Below are 22,533 nucleotides of genomic sequence, written 5' to 3' on the forward strand. Positions count from 1 at the left end.
TTTCTACTGTTTTTCTATTTCAACTGTATTTCTTTATATCTTCTTGTGTACAAAACATGAAATTTGATCAAATTCAAAACACTTATAAAAATGTTCATGAATTAAAATTATACATGCAGCTTTGGTGCTTTATTTTAACAATACAGAAACACTTTTCAGACTTCTAAACTATAGAGAACATGTATTTATTTACAAAGTTCCATATTACAATATGAAACGTTTTCCAGTTAACTAAACATTTAGTCTCTTTCTCTCTCTCATTAAATAGGCAGAGCCACGTTTCCTCATTCAGAAAATACTGCAAAAATTGCCATACAGAAGCCTCCATTCATTTCACAACAAATAACTTAGAAACCAACAACCAATAATAATACAATTAAAAGTAAAACCTCACCCTCAACACCAAACCTAATTTGTTTAAAAAAAAAAAAGGCCAGTCAAAATGTAGGTAGTGTGTCAATCTGGGTCAGTTTCTTGTCATTGTTTTTTTTGTGTGTGTGTGTGTGTGTCAGCGCACATTTTTACAATTGATCTAATGCACATGACAAGCAACCAATACTGAGTATTTTTCAGAGCACTGCATGTTACGACCAACAGCATATTGGTTTAAATACATCACTCCCCTTGATTTGAAATTAAAAAGAAATAAAAAATATAGTAATAATATCTGGCCAAGCATCACAGTCACAACCAGTATTTGTTCCAGTATTTTAGGATGATTTTGTGAAGAACAAAAAAAACAAAACTGGCCAAATACAGGGCAGAATTTGAAAACACAAAATAAGGCACACTGGCCAAGTTGAGCTGTTATGGAATATAAAAAAAGACAATGCCTATTAAAGTCAGTTCACCCCAAAACAAGTCAAATAAAAGTGCAGAATGAGTGTTACATTAGAAAATGCTTTTACGTTGACTTCAGGCTTCCCTTTGAGAAGGGGGACAGAAGAACTGTAATGCATTGTACTATGTAGTGCGCTACAGTTTGAGTGAACGGCTGAAGTGCTTTCAGAGGGCGGGGCTTGGGACGGAGGGGGTGGGGCTCTGCCAAATAATCATGTGACTTCGCTCTGATCTCTGTAGGACACTCTCACTGGCCCCATCACTTCCATCATCTCCTAAAGAGGAAAAAATACTTAATTATATACTTATCTCATCGTTATAAAACATTCTCAATGGAAGAATAAAATAAATACATAAAGCTGTGACATAATAACTGTGCCAAGAGGAAAGCCGCACCAATTCGGAAGTTGATATATCCTTCCCCTCCACTGAGAATGAGCAGAGAGGTAGTAGCAGTGCCATCTGCTGAACTGGAGGAACTACGGCAACCTGCATGGATTAAAAAAGGTCAGAAAAAAACAAAGTGGTTAAAAATATGCTATTGTAAATATTACACCCAAACCTGGTGTCAATACTGGTCTTTCATCTACTCTTAGTTCACCGTTCACCAAACCATTTTTTCCCATTGTTTTCAAAGGGAGCGCCACGTTTTTTAAATCGGCAGCAGCGTGAATAGGCTCGGTGGTTTTTACCATAGACTGTAATAAAAATATATGGACACCCATAGGTTTCTGAAGAGCATTTTTGAAGCCCAAAGTGGGCTGAGCCGGCCATCACCATCTTGGTTAAAATCGTCACTTCCGGATAAGCGAAAATGGGCAAAGAGGCGGGGTTAGCTGAGGTGACGTGACGGCTAATAGACAGCAGACAAACGGCTAGTAGTGACAGCAGCGGCAATCCACCTGTCACTCAAGAGGCCACGCCCCTTAATTATGCAGAACTTTAAGGCTAAATATAATTTAAACCGATGAGTAATAAAAAAAAATTCACCCCCCTCACAGTTTTCATGAAGGGAAAAATAAGCATTACAGACCAAAACCACTTTTTGTACCAGGCTGTGAACATATTTTGTTTCTGCTGTAAAGTTGGGTATATTAACATATGGGATTGACTCTTTTGCAGCCTGTCTCTAGCGGCCAGTCGATGAATTGCAGGTGAAGTCACTTCCGTGTTGGATTCAAGAGAGACCGGAAGGTTGCCACTTGGTTTTTACCAGTCGCTGAGAGTTGATAATGTTCAACTATGGGTAAAATGCAGCACTCATCACTGTCACTTTTTCCAGCCGTCCAATCACAGTGGAGAAGGGGCGGGACAAATGCTGACACAACCGCCACTAGTTTTGGATGAAGAAATGTGCATAATGTGACGGTTGGTCGGTATTGCATTTGTCCCGCCTCTTCTCCACTGAGATTGGATGGCTGGATAAAAAGTGACAGAGATGAGTGCTGCGTTTTACCCAAAGTTGGACACTCTTCAACTCTAGGCGACCGGTAAAAAGCGTCTCAGCGCCTCGTCACATTGCTGCTGTTTTAAAAAACACGACGCTCCCATTGAAAGCATTTTGAAAAATAGGCAAGCCTCAGGAAAAAAAAGGTTTTGGTGGACACACAGCTTTACTGCAAGTAAACAATTTTCGAACCTGGAGCAGAAATAATGAATTTAACTGCTTGTCGGTGGCCATGATAACAGAGCTGAGCTGATGCAAGAGAGCAATATGGTATAGAGCAGGACTCTGAACCTACAAAAAAAACAAAAAAAAACAATGGAAATTCAAACAATGTAGAAGTTTTATAATTCAAAACCACTCAAGAAAAGTTTATTTTAGTAGGAAAAACCACTTACTGAGTGACAGGGGAGCTGAGAAGATTGCACCCCTTCCTGTGCCCACCCACAGCCGCCCGCTGACCACAGACAAGGCTGTGATCTGAAGAGGAGACAGAGACAGGAACGCAGAACCTGTCAGATGGAGAGAGGTAAAAAAAAGAAGAAGAAAAGAATGAAAAATCTTTTTGACCTCAAACGTTTTAATGGTAGCGTACAGCATATCTAAAAATCAATGAATGAATCCAATTCAAATACCTAAAGCTTTAGTCACTATAGATGATAAATCTACTTCCTGTAGTGGACGGCCAGTTGTCCAATCAAAAAGCCTAAGTATGGGATCCAAACGGCAGGAAGCCCAAACTCCACTTCCTGCTGCGCACAGAAAACGCACCTGCTGCTCACATCGCTCAGACACTGTGAACGATTTCTAAATGGACAGAAAGAGTCAGGATGAGGGTGAGGGTTGAGGAGCACAAGATGAACAATGAACGACACCATTTCCATTCGTGACCGACCTCTACTTTCCGATTTTTCGTACTGATCATGTAAACTTTATTCCAGTATCCCACCCAAAGACACCCCTCCTTTGCCAGGCAACAGCGAATGGGCTGCAAAGGTGATGTGCCGAGAGAAAGCACCTCTTGAGACTGGAGATTCCAGATGCCTAGAAATATGGTCATTACAAGCCATAAGTACAATTCACATCTAAATAACACACCCAAACAGATGATGCAACCACAAACACACCTGAATTGTGGGTGAAGAATGCAAGCGTCCCATTGGCCAAGCCAGCGATCACCTCGCCCTGAGAATACCTTTACACACAGAAGGAATTCAATCAGGAACCTCTGGCATTCCAATTACATCATAGATAACAATAAATGAGAGTCACTGTGTAGACACTGACGTCAGAGAGTGCACCCCCTCAGAGAGACTGGCAGACTGCAGACAGCGGCGTCTGGAGCTGGAGGATGAGTGAATCAGCACTCTGCAAGAGGACAACATCAGATGATGACACATCCTAATGCTATATTGCCTAAAGCAACAGCGGAGACAACTAGATTTCACTTTTTTTTTTAAAAAAGCTACTATATGTACCTTATTATGGGAGTTTGTTTCAAGGTAATTGCGAAATTTTTTCTCACATAATTCTGACTTTTTGGCAATTCTGATTTTTGTAGCTCGCAACTGTGTTTATATCATGCAATTCTGACAAAAAAAAAAATTTGTGACTTTTTTTTCTCAGAAGTAAGTGTTTCTATTTTACAATTCCGAGAAAAAAAGTCTGAATTGTTAGATATTATTATATATTATATTATTCCATGGTAGAAAACAATCTTCCATACTTTTGGGCCTCTAGTGGTTGAAGGATAAAACTACAAGTTACTTGCGCTGGAACATTGTTTTGGTCATTACGTGATCTGCTATTCTGCACGGATGAATCCGATGGCTTGACACACACCGCTGTGCTCATGGTTAACATGTGATTGCCTTATAGTGCGAATCTCATTAATGACATCAAAATCTCCCAATAATGAAAGACGGATATCATGCAGCATGCAGTTGTTGTTTGTTATTTTAAAATAACCTTACAAAAGATTGGCAACACTGACATTAGACATAATGACTGTTATTCATTTCACAAAATGGTGGAAGCTATTATAAATTGCCTGGGATATTTATAGGCAAACAAAACAAAGTAGTAAGTAGTTTAGAGATAATTAGCATAATTACCAACATATACATTGTTTGTGAACCTAGTCAATGCACAGCAAATGTGATGCTATGTAAAGTATGTTGATTCATGTTTTATTGCGGGGTCTGCCGCTTTCCCTTTTTGCTTGCAAACTATTTTCGGCTAGAAGTTCAGTTCACTGCACTTCTTTCCTTTATTTACAGATATGTCGTAAAAACACGGACGATTCATGAAAGTATGCAGATTCCCAGTAAATCTGTCCTGACAACTCTAACATATAAATAATTATTAGGCTTACCATAGTGATTTACGGTAAGGCAAAAACATGGTTTGGAAGATGGTTTTATGATATACTTGCTCATTATTTAAATTTCCCTCTTTTCAAAAAAAAAAAAAAAAAGTTACAAAGTGTAGCTTTAAGAAAATGCAAGATGTTCTGGGTGTTTTTTCTGTTGTTGCTCGTTTCATTATCGACAATGTGAAAATCGTTTCCAGTTGCTTTGAAAAGTAATAGCTCTCCACAACAAGCCGGACAATTTGAGTTATTATTTATTTCCATAAAATGAGCAATGTATGAAACTTTAATACTAAATGTTAGAGATTTAAACAAAACCACTATACTAAAATAAGATCAAATGAATCAGAATGAGATGCCCTCACCCTCCATCCTGTGTTCCAATCCACACAGTTCCTGCAGTGTCTCCTAACACAAGAGTTAAGACTTCATCAGTACAACGCACCAACACTCTGACAATATCCAACTGCGAGAGCAGTAAATATGAATACAGTTTTAAGCGATATGCCATGAAAGGTTAATAACGCAGATAAATGTCATGAAAATATGAAACTATTAACTTCAGACAGGGGTGTAAAAAGTGTAGTAATTCTACGTAAAGTGTAGAAAAAATGTCAAAGAAACATCTAGCTAAAAAGTTGAAAATAAATTAGCCACAAAATAACTGTTCTTAAGTATTTAAAAGGTAAGTGTAATTAAATCAGACAGTTGAAATCAGGAAGCTGAGGAGAATTTACCATTTAAGTAACACATAAACTTTGTAAAGCAGAAGTCCAGACTTTGTATGTCTTTCAGACAATAAATGTAGTTCAAATTAGAATTTGTTAATACTATAGATTAATTGTTGATTATGGTTACTAACTAAATGCATAAATGCACTATATAAAGTTACTGTATTACTTCAGGTTAAATACTATGTTGTGGTCTCTTCACGAGGACCACTGACCCGGTTGATTTCACTGGCTAAATTAATTGGTAAAGCAGTAAGAAAGACCAAATAAGATTTTGATTTAAGTCGCAATGACCTTGAAAATATGTACACTGCTGTTGAAAAGTTTGGGCTCAGTAAGTTGTTCTTATAAAGAAATGAACACTTTTATTCAGAAAGGAAGACCGTAAAGACTTTTGCACTGTAAAGGAAGACCGTAAAGACTTTTGCACTGTTACATAAAATTTATATTTCAAATAAATGCTCTCATTTGAACTTTCTATTCATCAAAGAATACTGATTTTCTTTTTTACTATATTTTACGTTTCTAACATTGATAACAATAATAAATGTTTCTTAAGCACAAAATCATCATATTAGAATGATTTCTGAAGGATCATGTGACACTGAAGACTGGAGTAATGATGCTGAAAATTGAGCTTTGCATCATTGGAATAAATTACATTTTAAAACAGGAAGCAGTTCATTTTAATTGTAATAATATTTCACAACATTACCGTTTTTACTGTGTTTTTGATTAAATAATTGCAGCCTTGGTGAGCATAAGAGACTTCTTTTAAAAACATTTTTAAAAAATCTTACTGACCCTACCGAAAATGATGCATTCAGTTTCAGTAATCCTCAAGTAAAGCACCTTACACCCCTGACTTCAGAACTGTCCAGGTGTGAACACCAGTGTAAATTCAGACTGACCAGTAGGGGGCACAACACAGATGCATAATGCAGGGGACGTGGGTGGAAGGCTGAACTGATCCAGAATGGTATTGGAGCGAGCCGGGTCAATCACAGTGACATCACTGCTGGAAGCAGGTCCAGTGACGGCCCACACAGAACACTGAGGATGGGAGGCGGGGTGTGAAATGTTTACAACATGGTAATTAGATGAAGGTGGTGATTAAATGCATTTTTGTACAAGCCAAGAACCTGCTCTGTAATACAAGGTTCCTACATTCATAAAAACCTGAACATTCTAGGGAACTTTAAAACTGGGATTTGAAATCATTATTAAAACCCTTATCCAGTAATTACAAATGACTATAAAAATCATGTGGAAACCATGTACATATTAATCAGCTGTATATGATTGTGATGTTTTTTTGAACATACCGTCTGCTCTCCTGATATCTCTGGAGGAACCGCAACAGCACATGTGAGCTGCAAAAAATAAAAAAATGTATAAATTCACATCTTGTAAATCCCAGACCCTTGCTCTCAACGGGCAAAAATCAGTGAAGGACTAGACACACAGCAGAGGAAAGTGGAAAACGTAGATTATGGTGACGTGACAAAATGGCGACACACCTTAAATATTCAAGCTGAGACACAGTTAGCATTACTGACCATATCCTAAATTAATCTGAATGGACTACTTGCATTGAGCTTTGTGACGCACTTCCGTTTTGAAATGGTACTCGTTTATTTCCGGTTATGTATGTTTTCAATGTGCCGTAGTCATCTAGTTGACTAAACATTACTTAAAATGAGTGTCCGCAAGAAGTTTTCAAATCTGGAGATGTTCAGAGACAGAAGAAGAGATATTCTGATGATAACTCTGTAAAGATTTTTCCAAAATCAATGGAACAAGAAGTTCTAATCCAACCCAAGCCGATCTGAGCAGCGATTGGTTAACATACTCGATTATTTCAGTTTCAGTGAGTGAGGGATCGTCTAAACCAGTTAACGCAATGCTGAATTGTGTGAGACATGATGAATACGCACCTTTATTGAATTAAATATTTGAATCAGTGTTCTTTCTGTATGTAGGTGCGCTGAACGCTGTTACCAGTAATCAGTATTTTAATAAAGCTAAAATATAATAAAATACACAGTAGTGGCCAGTGAAGTCCAAAGGGGATATTTGTTTTTAATGATACGTTTCATTAAAATTTAAACCATCAAAATATGAAGAAAATATTGTAAATATGAGGGAAGAACAAAATTCTAAATTTGGTTAAGCTGTTTATCTGACAAAATGATATGGCAAAAAAAAAAAACACAGCTACAGGTTCTATGCAAAAAAACAAACAGGAAAAAGCATACATTTACTGCAACATAATCAATAACTAATATTTAGTAAAATTATAATTTCTTTGAATGACAGCCTGGTCAAAAATTAATGTCTGGACAATTTGGCATGTTTCACAAATAAAACAACTGACTCCAAGCACAACTGTGCAATATGCTTACAAAATAATAATAAATACATTGGGTCTCATTCATGAAACATTCGTAAATATACAAGTAAATATGTGAGTGATTTGTGCATAAAGAGACCTTGCCGAAAACTCTTCTCCTGATTCACAAATACTTTGTAAACGTCAGATGTGATAGTGAAATGTGTGTGTGTGTTAATGAATTCCAATCAGTCGTAAATGGGATGCGCGTGCACGCTCATTCGCAATTACCATAAATCCCGCCCATTAAATCCGACTGACAACTATATATGGGCATCATATTATGACACCAAACGAAGGATTTCAACATGTCTTCTCAAAAGCGAATGAAAAAGAGAAATTTCTCAGATGCAGAAATTGAAGTTTTATTATCAGAAGTCCATTCAAAACGCCACATTTTATTTTCATAAATGAGAGCTATTACTGGCTCTCATAATAAAAGTAAAAAGAAAAACCGTATGTACTTACTATATATAATATTTTTTCAAAATGCGGTGTAAATATGTACCCGATTAAGGTGAATTAAAATGCAGCCTTATTAATGAGCAAAACGTTCGGATGTTAAACGCACTATTTACGCGTGGCTGGGAGCAGTTGTAGATTTCTTTCGTACCAACTAACATTTGGAAAATACGAACATTTTAATGAATCCGAAAATTTACGCCAGAACCACTTTACACACGATTTACACAAAAATTCGTTCTGCTCGTGTTTCATGAATGAGACCCAATAATATTATATGGATAACACTAAACTAAGACTGAATGAGTGAAAAGTGAGCCTCACCTTTGCTGTAGCATCTCTCTGGTCCAGCAGTCTCAGCTGGATGAGGACGGGCACGTCTTTGGGCTCAGGAGGGGCTTCAGAGTCCTGCTCCACATCCACACACACAACAGACAGATTCATTTACCCACTGAGAGGAGTTTAGTTAAGGAGTATTGTTGAGAGTGCAATATTTGTAGACATATACCCAATTAGTAGACTCACAAGTCACACTTGGGGGTGGGGGCAGCTATAGTCCATCTGTTTCTACATACCAACTGAATTAAAGAATAATGTGTGTGTGTGTGTGTGTGTGTGTGTGTGTGTTTACCTTTATGTTAGTGACAGCGAGTGGCATGCTCCATCCATGGAGCTGTTTTTTACCCAGGGTACCCCACACATGAGAACGAATCTCCCTGTACAACTCTCTTCTCCTCAACCTGGGAGAAGGAGAAGTCCTGCGCAAAAAATAAAATAATAAAACAAAAAAAACAACACACTAAGTAGTCGAAGTTATATTAAGTACATACACAACTGTTTAAAATTTGGGGTCAATTATATTTTCTTTTATTCAAGAACTTTATTTGGTAATCTTGCATTAAATTGATCAAAAGTGTCCATTTATAATATAATATAATATTTAACTTTTGATGTTTAAAATAAATGCTGTTCTTTTGAACTTTCTATTCATCACAGATTCCAGACTTTTTTTTAATCACAGTTTCCACAAAAATATTAATGATACAACATTAGAATGATTTCTGAAGGATCATATAACTCTGAAGACTGGAGTAATGATGCTGAAAATTCAGCTTTGACATCACAGGAATAAATTACATTTTAAAACATATTAAAATAGAAAACAGTTGTTTTAAATGGTAACAATATTTCATTATATTACTGTTTATAAATGTAAATGTCATTGACTCAAACATACATTACCATTCAAAAGTTTTTTGTTGGTAATGTATGTTTTTGTCAATGACATTTATATTCATACAGATATATAAAATTGATTGAAAAGAACGTTAAAATGCAATTCACACATTCAATGACTTGAATATATCTCTTCTGTGATTGTCATGTTTTTAATCTCTGATTTTTTTTTTTTTTTTGCACGCAGGGTGAAATGTAACAGCAAAAAAAAAAGCAAGAAAAAAAGCAGTGTTTAAAAAAAAAAATGCTTCACTGATTATTAATATTTGAAAAATATCAAGTCAGGCAGAGTGACCATCAAAGTCATATAGTGTAATCAACAAGCAGAAAGAAAATGTATAAAACAGGAAATGCAGACATGCGTCATGACTGTATCAACAAGTTCTTAAAATATCAGCTAATGACTTTTTTTATAAGAAGGAAAGGTTAGCTCAAGTTGTAAAATAGTTCATGTATTGCGCCTCCCCAAAAACATAATCATATTACTTTGGAACTTCTAGATCTAGATTTAAAACTTATTCTGGACACTCTTAAAATGTCAATGATCCACAAGTCATTTGTTGATGAACGAACAGTCTTAGAGACCTGACATTCACACTATCATGTATCGCTTATAATACATAGAAAAATTAGCAGGTAGACGATCAGTAAGGAGGTATCTGAAACTGCCAATGCGAGAGGACTCACTCTGTTTGGGGCGGTCTCGTGGAGAGTTGCTGTGGAGACCCCACTGGTGTTTGTGCAGGCGCTGGCGTGGGAGAGATGGCTAATGCTAAAGCTGTGGCTGGTGCTAACTGACCCTTTGTCAAACCTAGAAAACGATTAAACCTGCAAGAAAAAAGGGGCTCAGAGAAGGAAATACAATGCACAAACTGAGTGTTAGGCAGTGTTGGGGGTAACTCATTACAAGTAACTTGAGTTACGTAATCAGATTACTTTTTCCAAGTAACTAGTAAAGTAACGCATTACTTTTTCAATTTACAACAAAATATCGAAGTTATTTTTTCAAATAAGTAACGCTAGTTACTTTTTCACATTTATTGACTGACAGCTCTCCTGTCCCCATGTTGAGAGGAATAAAGTGAGGAGGCGTTGTGTGCGCTGTGTAAACATGATGGTTATTTTAGTTCTAGACTAAATGTGAAGTTTACTCGCCTCACTTGCACGAAAACATTCAGTATAGCTCAAAATGAATAAAAACAGTAAAATGCAATCTCAGAATGTTACGCAAACCTTTTATAATTAACTATATAAAATTACACAAATATACTTTATGTATTCAATCTCACTTTATTAACCAATGTCTTTGCTTCTGACCTTCAATGATCTAATTCAACCATACTAATAAGCTAATAAGTTTGTTTGAGCGGCGCCCTGTACTGTACAGGCCTGAGGCTTATTCATTTCACTTTTGGTGTGAAAGGGCCTCAACATTTGCCAAAAATAGAACTTTTTTTGTTTTTATTAAAAAAAACAATCAAGCAAGCCCAGTCCAGGTGAGAAAAAGTAACCCAAAAGTAATGTAACGCATTACTCTTCATAAAAAGTAACTAAGTAATGCAATTAGTTGCTTTTTTTGGGAGTAACGCAATATTGTAACTTTCCCCAACACTGCTGTTAGGTACTGGTTGTATAGGTAAATACAGTATCCTCACCTGCTCCAGACACTACCCTTCCCTTCCACAGGAGGGCGCTCTTCTTTGGTAACTCTAGAGGACAACATAAACAAATTAGTTTAACTACATTTTCACACATTCTGTGTAAAACGTGGTGTTTGCCTGTGCAGAAGTCACTGCCACAATGATAGGGCCAAACATGATTTCTAATGTGCTCTGACTTGATTTTTAGAGCATTGCCGTGTCATTTCTCAGAAGCTCTAGACAAGCCACACGATTTGTTGCATTATTAATGCTCACAAACGCACCACTTGTGATGAAGGTTAACAGACCTGTTCCTCACTTTACAGTTCTGAATGACAGATGAACGTTTCTGTTAAAGATGAAGATATGCATCCTGGGAGAGGAAGTTAAACACACCTTAGAGTCTGAGAGCGCCGCATAGATTCCTGCAGTTCAAACAGTCGCTCTTTGTACTGGTTTTTCTCCATGACGACCCGGGCCATTTCAGAACGAGAGAAGCGACGGAGGGAGGTAGGTAGCGAGGCCTGAGGCGAACAAAAGAGAATGAGGCAGATATTAGGCAATGCTTTATTGATTGTGTTTTCACAATAGTAAAAGCCATGAGCATTCTGCGCCTTGCACCTGAAATCTTTGATAAAGACTTACATCAGGGTCCTCCGACTGGACTGTCTCTAGCTCTTTTCGTAACCTGTTGTGAAATATAAAAAGCTATTTCATAAATAAATATCCAAAAAAGCAAAACACAAACTGTTGCGTATTAATCTACACTTCAAAGTCTGGGGTCAGTATGTTTTTTTTTGTCGTTTTTTATCAAGAAACTGACACTCTTATGCATTAAATTGATCAAAAGTGAGTCATTTATAATGTTTCAAAAGATTTCTGTTTTAAATTATATTTTGTTCTGCCAGATCATGTGACATTGCTCAATGGCAGCAGAAATTACAGGAATAAATTACATAAAAAAAATATTCAAATAGAAAACAGTTATTTGAGATTGCAATAATATTTTATAGCTTTTACTGTATTTTGATTAAATAAATGCAGCCTTGGTTAGCATAAGAGACTTTCAAAAACATAAAATCTTTCTGACCTTAAACTTTTAAATGACAGTACATATATTATTTTCCTAATCACAATCCTATATGAAATGTTTATCATGCTTTGTTCCTGAAAATTCGGAGCAGCATCATTTTATGTATATGACTTTAAACGGTATCATTCCCACCGTTTTAAAGAACTGCTTGGTTAAGTATTCGGTAAACTGCTAATTCTAAATTAAGTTATTATAAATTTCAGGTTTTGAGAATCAATCATTCGTTTTACCGCTTGCTTTCCTCCTCCATCTCCTTGGTTTTCCCTTCCAGCCGAGTGATGGTTTCAAGGCAAGAAGCGAGTTCCAAATTCAGGGCAGATCTTTCATTGGTCAGCTCCTCAACACGGGATATAAGGGCCTTACGAGCAGTGTCCACCATTTCACTGAGACAGAGACAAAGACAGGGATGGATGGATGGATGACGTTTGTGGTTATGGTTAACACATATGGATCACAATCAGAGATTCAGAGCCTCATTCAAACCTCAACTTTGACAATAAAAAGATTGACATATATAAAAAAAAATCTTACTGAGTGTGTTTTAGTTCCTCATACTGAAGAAGAATCTGCTCAAACTGGTCTGTGCTATCTGCAAACGAAACACAAATGCAAAAAGATTTAACCACACACATGCACAACTGCTCCATTATTGTACACGCCAGCCTAATGTGTTTTTGCATTGCATTGCGGTTGATGGGAATTTTATGCTTTTGCCTGTTCCTTCTTTCAAATGTAAATTACTTCTAACACACACACACACATGCAGATTAAATACATGATAATACATGTACCTCTGACGCTGGCCCCTTGGTCGACGTTTTCCACATATTCCCTGCTGAGTTCAGATAACTCTGAAAACACAGACTCTGTATTCCTCAAGTCCCACTCCAAGCAATCCGAGTCGCTGTCCATCTCTTCCTCCTCCAGTGATTTTCCTCCATCTTTCACCTTCTGGTCTTCATCTACCTCTTTCTTATCCTCACGGGCATGTTTCATCTCCTCAAGCAAACTAGAGTTTAGTCCAGAGGTCGCGGTCTTCGAACAAACAGGGGAGCTGGAAAGAGCGAAGAGAGACAGACGAACAGAAAAGATGACAGAAAGAGAGCAGATGTTTAAGGGAAATAGATTAATTATGGTATATGAGAAATGCAATCAAATATTATCAATATTAACCAAACTGATAAGACTATTTATTTATTTTTCTCTGCCATGCAGGAGACAAACGACAACAAAAAATCATCTAACTTGACTTAAAAATAAATCAAATAATAGAGCATCCACAGGATGTTGCACGCATTAACAGATAAACAAACTCCCACTCACTTCCTGAATTCAGCAAGACAAAAAGACAAGTGCATGACAGAAAACAAAAACAGAAAGCAAGCTTCTGACTTGACTGAGACACCCACTTTTTGAAAGAAGTCTCTTATTTTCACCAAGGCTGCATTTATTTGATAAAAAAAAAATATTGCAAAAAAACAACAAACAAAAACAGTAATACTGTGAAATATTATTACAATTAAAAATATAAATACATTTTAAAAACATATATTTTAAAATGTAATTTATTCCTTTTCAGCAGCCATTACACCAGTCTTCAGTGTCACATGATCCTTCAGAAATCATTCTAATAAGAAGATTTGCTGCTCAAGAAACATTTCTTATTATCATCAGTGTTGAAAACAGTTGCTTAATGCTTAATACTTTTGATAAAAATAGATAATCTTTTTTCAGGATTCCTTGATTAATATAAAGTTCAAAGAACAGCATTTTTTTAAAGTAAAAAAAAAGTATTTACTGTTACTTTTGCTTAATTAAAAGCATTTATTTTCTTTAATATAACAGAGTATATATATATATATATATATATAAAATAGAATATATATATTTAAGTATACAGAATATATATATTCAATATCATCAAAACTGGTACAGATACAGTATAATACAGTCTCTCCTTATCTGTACCTTGTTTCAATAAAGCCCTCCAAATGGGCCAGCTCAGGGGTGGAGCTTATGATGTCACTGACAAAGGATTGCTCATTGTTATGGTTGACCTCAGCATCAGTCGTGTTGCTGTCATTGGTAATGGTAGTTTCTGACACGGTGGAATCAGGGCCAACGCCAGCTTTAGGACCATGTTGCTGAAAGAGTGGTATAAAAGAGATGCTTTGTGAAAATCAAGATATTTATTGTTTTATTCCAGCAATTAATGTATATATAATTGTTAAGTGTCTATCCACTAAATTTAAAATATAATCACCTCTTGAGTGCAGGTGGTTTCTGTTTGGCTTTGTGTAGAAACAGCTTCTGAATGTTTGCCGTGGACATGATTCCTGCTGACATGACAACACAGTGATCGTTTCCAACTACTCAAATGCAGCGAAAGTTATAGTTTTTTTTAGTTTTTTTTACAAGGAACATGTACCAAACTGTGGGCTTCCATTATCTGTCAAAAAAGGGGAAGTGTTACCTGAAAGTGGAGGCTTCACTCTCCCACTCCTTTTTCTTTTCCAGCAGATCTCGATGTGTCAGTTGTACTAACTGGATTTTAAAAGAGAGGATTAAAAAAATATGATTTTAAGAAATAGAAATGTAAAGAAACCAAAAAGCAAAAACTAAAATGGACGCACAGACTTAAGTGGTGACGGACCTTGTTATGTGTGTGTTTGACTGAGTTTAGTTCTCGGGTCAGATTTGCTTTCTGCTCCTCCAAAGCCATCACTACACGGAAAAGACTTCGGTCATATATTTAAAACATTTATATACATCATGTGTATAAACAGTCTGGGACAGACAGAGAGAGAGGGAGGGCAGAAAGGTGAAAGGTTTAATTAGGAGAGACTCACATTGGTCAGCTTGTTCTCTGGCTTTCTTCTCCAGTTCTCTTTCTCTCTTTTCTCTCTCCTTTTCTCTCGCACGCATCGCTCTCCTCTCTTGCTCAAACTGGTCATCCAACTCCAGATAGCGCTGACGGTATACAGAAAGGTTTGATGTTTTAAAGGCGTTTAAATTGAAAAGGTCCAATTTTCCCTCGTTACAAAAAGTTTTATATAAAGAAATTGAAAAATAATTATATTTAATCTTATGAAAATAGGATTTTTCTTTAAAATTACATAAATATATTAAGCATATATTTGACCGACAGGCGTCAGCAGTGGCAAACTGCGTTTTTGAGACTGTCTTTGGTTCACTGCAGTTTTAAGGAGAAAATACTCAATAATGGTGCTGACTTATGAATTTACACATAATTTGTCTTAAAGCATATTAAAAACACCACATAGACATATAAACAACATTAAAACTTTAAAACTGCAGTGAACCAAAGACAGTCTCAAAAATGCAGTTTGAAATCGCTGGTGTTTCTGATGTCACAAACTACCTTGTAACCAATCACATCAACGTGTGATCATCAATGAGTGGGTGAGTGAGTGGAGGCGGAGCTAATTTGCATATTCATAGAACCGCATATCGCATATACTAAATGATGCAAGGGTGTAGAGTTATATTCAAGCTATTTTTAAGCATGAATATATTTTTTTTTAATGAAAAAACATTTAAATATGTCATTTTGGTGTGTGTTTTAAGGTATAAGATTATAGACTACAGGGGGACTTTAACATTTCTGAAAATCAAAAAAGGCAATTCACAAAAGAGCTTCATTTCATCACACAGATTGTCTCTCACCTCTTGGCTCTCTCTCCTCAGTGTTTTCTCCCTCTGATATCTCTGCAGCAGTTCTTCACTCTCTCCTTTCTCCTTCTCTGCCTCGTGCTCTCTCTCTCTCAGCTGAGCCCTGCAGCTCGCCAGCCCTTCCAGAACCCAGACGAGGATGGGCAGCAGAGACTCCACCACGCCAGCTCCATGAGTCTCCACCACTGACTACAAAGAAAAAAAAACAGTTTGAATTGTATTCGTTTGCTTGTGATGTTTTTGGTGGTTTTTCCCCACCCGATCACATTTAATTCTCTTATCTTAGTGGGCAGTTGCACTCACAGGAAGAGCAGTACTTATGACTTATGCTTGTAAAGGAAAAAATACGATGGTTGACTTCCCTTTATGAAAAGTCAGCAAAACATCTGCTCTGAACTTCTGTTTATATGCTTGAGTGAGGGGCAAATGCTTAAAATATCCTCTAAAGCTTTAAAGTCCCCATGAGTATTTATAGTATATTCCAGTATTTATTATAAATGATTTATCTGTGCACATTATCATTTTTTAACAAATTCATGTGCCCTCATAAACTAAAATGACTTCCCCTCCACTTGCAGTGACATCTCTTCCCTGAAGACGTGTTTTTCAGCGTGAGGGCGGGACAATCTGTCACTCACATGAGATCGGCAAATAGCAAACCATAACCATCCGATCAATTCCTGTTCAATTCCCCAAATCAAGTCCCGTCCTACATTTTTTCTTATTCAAGAAGCCGTTTCACTCGGACATGCATTACAATATGGAAGAAAAGACTATTGCAACTTCCGTTTCATGCTGACTTTAAAGTTATTTTGATTGGTGAGTGTGTTAAGGTGGACACTCTTGATTGGTTACCTGTAGCTCAGAGTAGAGTTTCCCCGCTTCCTCACTCACGATATCTGGATCCAGTTCCAGGTCTCCACTTCCACAAAGAGTACTTTCACCAAAATCCATGTTTCACGGCTCCTTGTCCTCTGATTGGCTTTTTAAATATGACTATGTTTTGAATCTACACTCAGCCTTGCTGTTGTACCCAAACCTCTTTCTTTTTTATCACACTGTTTTCACTACCTTAAAATGGTTTCAGAAACTCTACCAAATCAAGCATGAAAATAGTGGTAGTGTGTTAGTGACGGCATGTACATGTACTAAAACATATCTTCCTCCTCTTATAAATAGCTAGCTGAGAAACAGAACTATGTTCTTAAGCCGCATGGTATTTTCAGTTAATTCCTCCTCTTCCATGCTTCTCGTTTTCTGTCTCACATTCATTCTCAAAAACTAAATTGACTGAAGTCATTGGGGTAAGTCGGCGCTGTTCATGTCTGGAGGTATTTTGGTGTCCATTCTGGTAAAAAGAGAGAAAAGAGAAGTTGTTAGTACATCTAAATCTGTAGTACATTGAATCTTTAGGGGCAAAGCACCTTCTTCTTCTTACACTCTTGAAGTCTATGGCAACCCATAGAATCGTATGGTTAAAAGTTGTGAAATTTGGCACACAGTCCGTGCATTAACCATAGCAATTTTGGAGTCTCTAACTCAATCCCTCTAGCGCCACCAATTGTACAAAGTTTCACTTACATTTATGCTGATAACTTTTGAACCGTAAAGGCTAGAAACAAAATTATTCGTCCATTTTGAATTATGCTTGTGCATATGCACCAATTTTCAATACGTTTTCATTTAACGTGAGAAAAAAATTCTACGAACAACACGCCAAAATGGACATGAGGCTATATCTCCGCAACGCTTTAGCGTATTCTGACCAAATTTGGTGTGTGTTATGACAACAATGGCCTGAGGATACCTGTATAGTTAGTCACGAAATATGCTCTTTTTTTCTAATAGCTTCTAAACAGTATGACCAAAAATCTCACACACAAAAAAAAATCTAAACATTGTCACCCAACACTGAACCCCATCAGATCAATTTGGTGTCAGTGCCACCTATTGCAGTATGTGCAATGGTAATAAAGTAATTACTTGAGTAATTTTTTTCAGTTAGTCGGATGCTTGCGGCCTTGATTTTTAGCTCCTCGTCCTGCCTCTGTGGTGCTTGGCCCTTAATCGCTGCTTGCAGCTATATTTGTATTTTTATTCATTCATTTGTCACAACAGAGGGCTATTTAATTGAACTGAAAAGTGGTGAAACTAATTACACAAATCTAAAATATGTTTCTCCAATACATTTATATAAATGTAAGTATAAATCTGGTCCATCTTCTTAGTAAACTACCCCAAAACATGTGTCAATTATAAAGCTCAACAAAGTCTAATTGCAATTTTAAAGTTTAAAAACTAACTATCATATTTTCTGTAACTCACCCAAATCTAATGCTTTATATGGGTAATAGTAAATACGTTTTATGCAGATTTCTGTTGTCACTCTTTGTGTCTGTGGTTCACTGTAAACGGTGAATAAGATAGTAAATAAGTCATTTAAGTGGCCAATATAAAAACATCTGTCAAGAACATCATGTTAATTGGGCTCTTGTAGCAAGAACTGTCATGACCACAGACACATACTGTACACACATGCATAACACACATGTGAAGTCCCAGAAAGACAAACACATCTCTCAGCCTAAAAGAAACATTACTTAATAAATATTACGTGCAAACACAAACGTCTATATTCAACAGAAAGTCAAATAAACTTTGCGTAACGTCGGCAAACACCTTGAACGCTGTGTCTGTTCATTGACACTTGGCTTTTCAACGGGATATTTCACCACCAAACGATCTTTTATTATGGTAATAACAAATTTATCAACTCACCTTTACATGTTACTGTGGCTCGGACACCATGTCTATGAGTTCATGCGGATGAAATTACAAGTCCTTCGCTTCAGAAACGATATCAATTACTCTAAAGCAGGTTAAAGAAGTAGGCGTGATCAGAACGTCAGCCCCCTTGATTGACGTGAGTTTGGACCTATCAAAAAGAACAGCGCTGAGTAAGAACCAATAGTGACGCAGAAGGGGCGGGAGATAGGAGGTGTTTTCTCCCCCAAGAAATGAAAACTTTCCTGAAACTTGAACGTTGACACGTGATGGCTCAGGCTTATCATGTGACTTCTGGGCAGAAAAACACACCTGGCTAAATAGTTCGCATTCCAGTGTGTGTCCGAGAGGTTTTAGGTAATCAAAGGTCGAGCGTTTTTATTCTGACCGAGTTTACCACCTTCAGCCTTTAGGTTTACGTTCATGTTTATTGCGACGCTCCACCACCGGCAGCGTGAGCGTGCATCGACACCCTATCAGATTTCAACACACATGACAGAGCAGAGGAAATCGAAAGAGAGCTTCTGCTGCTGCTGGCATCTACTCAACACAAAAATATTAATTGGCACATTCGACGAATACGGTACTTTGTTGGCCCATTACATATTAGATCAATATAACAATTAAAATCGTACAACAATATCATAATTCTGAAATGATCTATTGAATTGATATTAAATTAATTGTAGTAAGATGTTAACTAATGAAAAATAATGCAATATTTAGTCATGAAATGTTCTCTATTTATGATTTTTATGCTGGCTGCTTTTGTCAAGCTAAAGCCTTAACTCATTTTGTTGCTTAAATATTTTTGGAAATTTATCAGTAAACAAACTAATATTTTGTGACAGCTTCAAGGCTGACTTTATAACCCTGTAACCCATTTTGGCAAAATGTTATACATTTTGTATATTTCATTTAAATGTTTGTTTAATGTTAAATATTGTAAGGTCACACAAACTGTATTTAGACCTACCCTGTATTGCAAACCACACGGATGAATGAATAGAAATTAAAACACCCAAAAGAAAAACAATACAAATGTGACATATGAAATCAACAGTTGTTTAGTTAAATATTTGAGCATCAACAATAATGGAATCCACCCAGTAATATGTATCTATCATTTGAATAATTAATGCAATTATAGATCCATTGTATTTGTACTCAGTGCTGCAGCTGCCAATATGTATATCACACATGAAAAAAACTGCCGTTCCCAATATTTATATTGAGAATATCAAGATTATATTATAGATATTAAATGCAGTTTTATAAAGTGGCAAACCTTTTCAGTTTTAAAATGGCTGAGATTTATATCACTGTGCATCGCAGTCTTATCTAAAGTTACATGAAATCAAAATTAACACCTTTTTTTTTTTTTATGGAATATTGCAGTATTTATTCTATCTGTGCACATTTTTTTTTTTAAATGCATGTGCCCTCATAATCTTTAATAATCTTTAAAAGGCAACCTGTCACTCACATGACATCACAGCAATAACAAACCACAACCAACAAATCCCGATAGACAAAATCAAGTCCCGTCCTACATTTTTTTTCTTGTTCGAGAAGTCATTTCATTTGGTTATACATGTCACAATAGAGAAGAAAGACTATTGCAACTTTTTAAACATAAAGTTATAGTAACATTGTTTCTCTATATCAACATATAATTCAGGTCTGACCATTAAACCTAAATAATATGTTGATGTAGAGAACCAATAATTCTCTGAAACAGAGTGGTAAAAATGGTATAATAGCACATCCTTTTAAATTCCCCCAAAAATAAAATGAACAATTATTGCAAACGTGAATTAGTGATATTTCAAATTCTTTCTAGAACAATAATTCATTGTCAGACTTCCATGTATCAGGTCGCATCCTGCCCCACTTCCCATAAAGACAAGGGAGTTTGTGATTGGCTCTCATCACAGTCACACTGGTGCAGGAGTCGGGCTTTCTGATGACCTCACACCAGTCGGGATAATCTACTGGTTGGGAGTTGCTGTCAGGGTGAGAACGAACACACACTGAATATGTGCAGGTAGATATGCTCCATATTTTAACAGTAAAAGACTAAAAATGCTATGATAAAAATAAAAACTGTTAACAGTATATTTCCTTATATACAGTGAAAAAATGGATATGTAATTTTACAGTAAAATACAGTTTTTGGAAGTGAAAAACAAGCCATCTTATAATTTACAGTGGAAAAATTGACATTCCCAGTGTGGCATTTCAAATGTAATAGTTTTTCATTTAACTAATTATGTTTCTTCTTAGTCTTTTTATATCAGTTATGTGAATTAGGGTTTCATGTTAAGCATTAAATTAATGTTTATTGCATAATATGTACCTCAGCTTCTGGAAAAGGTACTTGTGATGAACTGATGTGTTGTTTGGTGGTTGTCATTGTATTATAAATGTACAAAACAGTACTGTACTTCAGTAGGTTGGTTTAAAGTAGATTACTGTAGATTTAAGTTTCATCCTTAAAACCTAAAATGCTGCTACCAAATTTTGACGGTAAAGTTCTGGGAACCACAGCTGTCATTTTTTACTGTAAATTGTACAGATTATTATTATTTTTTTACAGTATAAGGTATAGATTTAAAAAATAACTTACTAATCGCAGCAGCCCACTCCAATGGGCTCCATACACACGCACTGGTAGCAGTCTTTAGTAATCCAACTCTCACCAATGCCGAAGACCTGTCCTTGATATTCACAGCTGCCTAAAAATAACACGAAGAGGATTTATGATTTATCTCTCTACGTGTGGTGCATTAAACACAAACTCACGAATGCACGGTGAAGTACCTTTGGTGTTGAATGTGCACTCTCCACCTCGGTTCACACAGAGAGTTGGAGCAAATGCGCTCAGCAGAAAGGCTGCAATCAGCAGAATATGACCGGTGGGGACATTTGAACCCATCTATACAAATAATAATACTTATTATTATTATTATTCAGTGTTTATTACGAATAATTGATGTAAACAATATGTTTGTACAGAAAAAAGTTTTATATAGAGCCTTAAGGTTTTAAAAAACACAAAGTTTCTAAGGAGAAATGTCTTAAATGATTGCGTAATTCTTTCATGATTAACAGGTTATTAGGATTTTTTTCTAGTGATAAAGTATTTACAAGCTGCTTCATAAAGTGTAATTAAAATAAAAAATGCATTAATTAATTAAAACTAAATCCATAAAATGATTCCATGATGGAAACCTCTAAAAGTCTCTATGAAGCATTTTTTATTGAAAAGTAAAACTATAGCAAAAATAAATTTACTTTAAAACTATATTATTCTTATTATGACTACTGTTGCTATTTTGCTTTAGATCCTTTGTTTATACAGTATGACTTACATCTTGTATCATTATATATCTTTATTTTTTTTATCTTTTTTCCCTGACACATTAAGAAATGGATCCAAAACAGATTCAGATATGTAAAAATAAATGTAAAACTTGATAAGAGGAAATAAAGTTCTTACCTTTCCCTGTGAATCTTGTTTTAATAGATGTTTTCTGTTTTGTTCTCTGGATTCCTTCAGTGTCTCTTCAGTTTTATTGTGATGATGCTCTATGATCTCTGATATTTATACTTCTGTGACCCTCCTACTTCACAGAAACACTCACACACATGCGCGTGTCTGGTTCACTATATCTTTGTGGGGACTCTCCATAGACGTAATGGTTTTTATACTGTACAAACTGTATATTCTATCCCCTACCCATCATAGAACACTTTCTGCATTTTTACACTTTCTGCATTTTTACACTTTCAAACAAACTCATTCTGTATGATTTATAAGCTTATTTCCTCATGGGGACCTCAA

The 22,533-nt window shown here is 36.1% G+C and overlaps 2 protein-coding genes across 3 annotated transcripts; both read right to left on the reverse strand.

Moving 5' to 3' along the window:
* Positions 1-5: 5 nt before the first annotated feature.
* On the reverse strand, positions 6-18,816 carry LOC307172446 (C-Jun-amino-terminal kinase-interacting protein 4). Of its 2 annotated transcripts, none has more exons than XM_079894850.1 (28): positions 18,681-18,816; positions 16,758-17,250; positions 15,897-16,091; positions 15,059-15,179; positions 14,863-14,933; positions 14,683-14,753; positions 14,473-14,545; positions 14,178-14,353; positions 13,001-13,263; positions 12,741-12,798; positions 12,440-12,592; positions 11,762-11,804; positions 11,513-11,640; positions 11,132-11,185; positions 10,164-10,304; positions 8,872-8,998; positions 8,565-8,648; positions 6,712-6,759; positions 6,298-6,439; positions 5,021-5,063; positions 3,572-3,652; positions 3,412-3,479; positions 3,180-3,328; positions 2,920-3,091; positions 2,683-2,796; positions 2,480-2,578; positions 1,237-1,329; positions 6-1,115 (listed from the first exon to the last, which is right to left on the reverse strand). In XM_079894850.1, exons 2-28 carry the CDS (start codon positions 16,854-16,856, stop codon positions 1,006-1,008), a joined length of 2,976 nt encoding a protein of 991 aa, XP_079750976.1. In that variant the 5' UTR covers positions 16,857-17,250; positions 18,681-18,816; the 3' UTR covers positions 6-1,005. The 2 variants fall into 2 exon arrangements, with proteins under 2 accessions (XP_079750976.1, XP_079750975.1); XM_079894849.1 differs by having other exon boundaries at positions 14,473-14,548.
* Positions 18,817-19,601: 785 nt separating this feature from the next.
* On the reverse strand, positions 19,602-22,262 carry LOC307172974 (prostate-associated microseminoprotein-like). The gene is made up of 4 exons (XM_079895748.1): positions 22,189-22,262; positions 21,510-21,624; positions 21,316-21,424; positions 19,602-20,694 (listed from the first exon to the last, which is right to left on the reverse strand). The coding sequence occupies exons 2-4, from the start codon at positions 21,622-21,624 to the stop codon at positions 20,526-20,528; spliced, it is 393 nt and encodes a 130-aa protein (XP_079751874.1). The 5' UTR covers positions 22,189-22,262; the 3' UTR covers positions 19,602-20,525.
* Between the last annotated feature and the right edge of the window lie 271 nt (positions 22,263-22,533).

This window comes from Squalius cephalus, assembly GCF_949319135.1.
Source record: "Squalius cephalus genome assembly, chromosome: 15".
In the NCBI taxonomy this organism is placed as follows: domain Eukaryota; kingdom Metazoa; phylum Chordata; class Actinopteri; order Cypriniformes; family Leuciscidae; genus Squalius; species Squalius cephalus.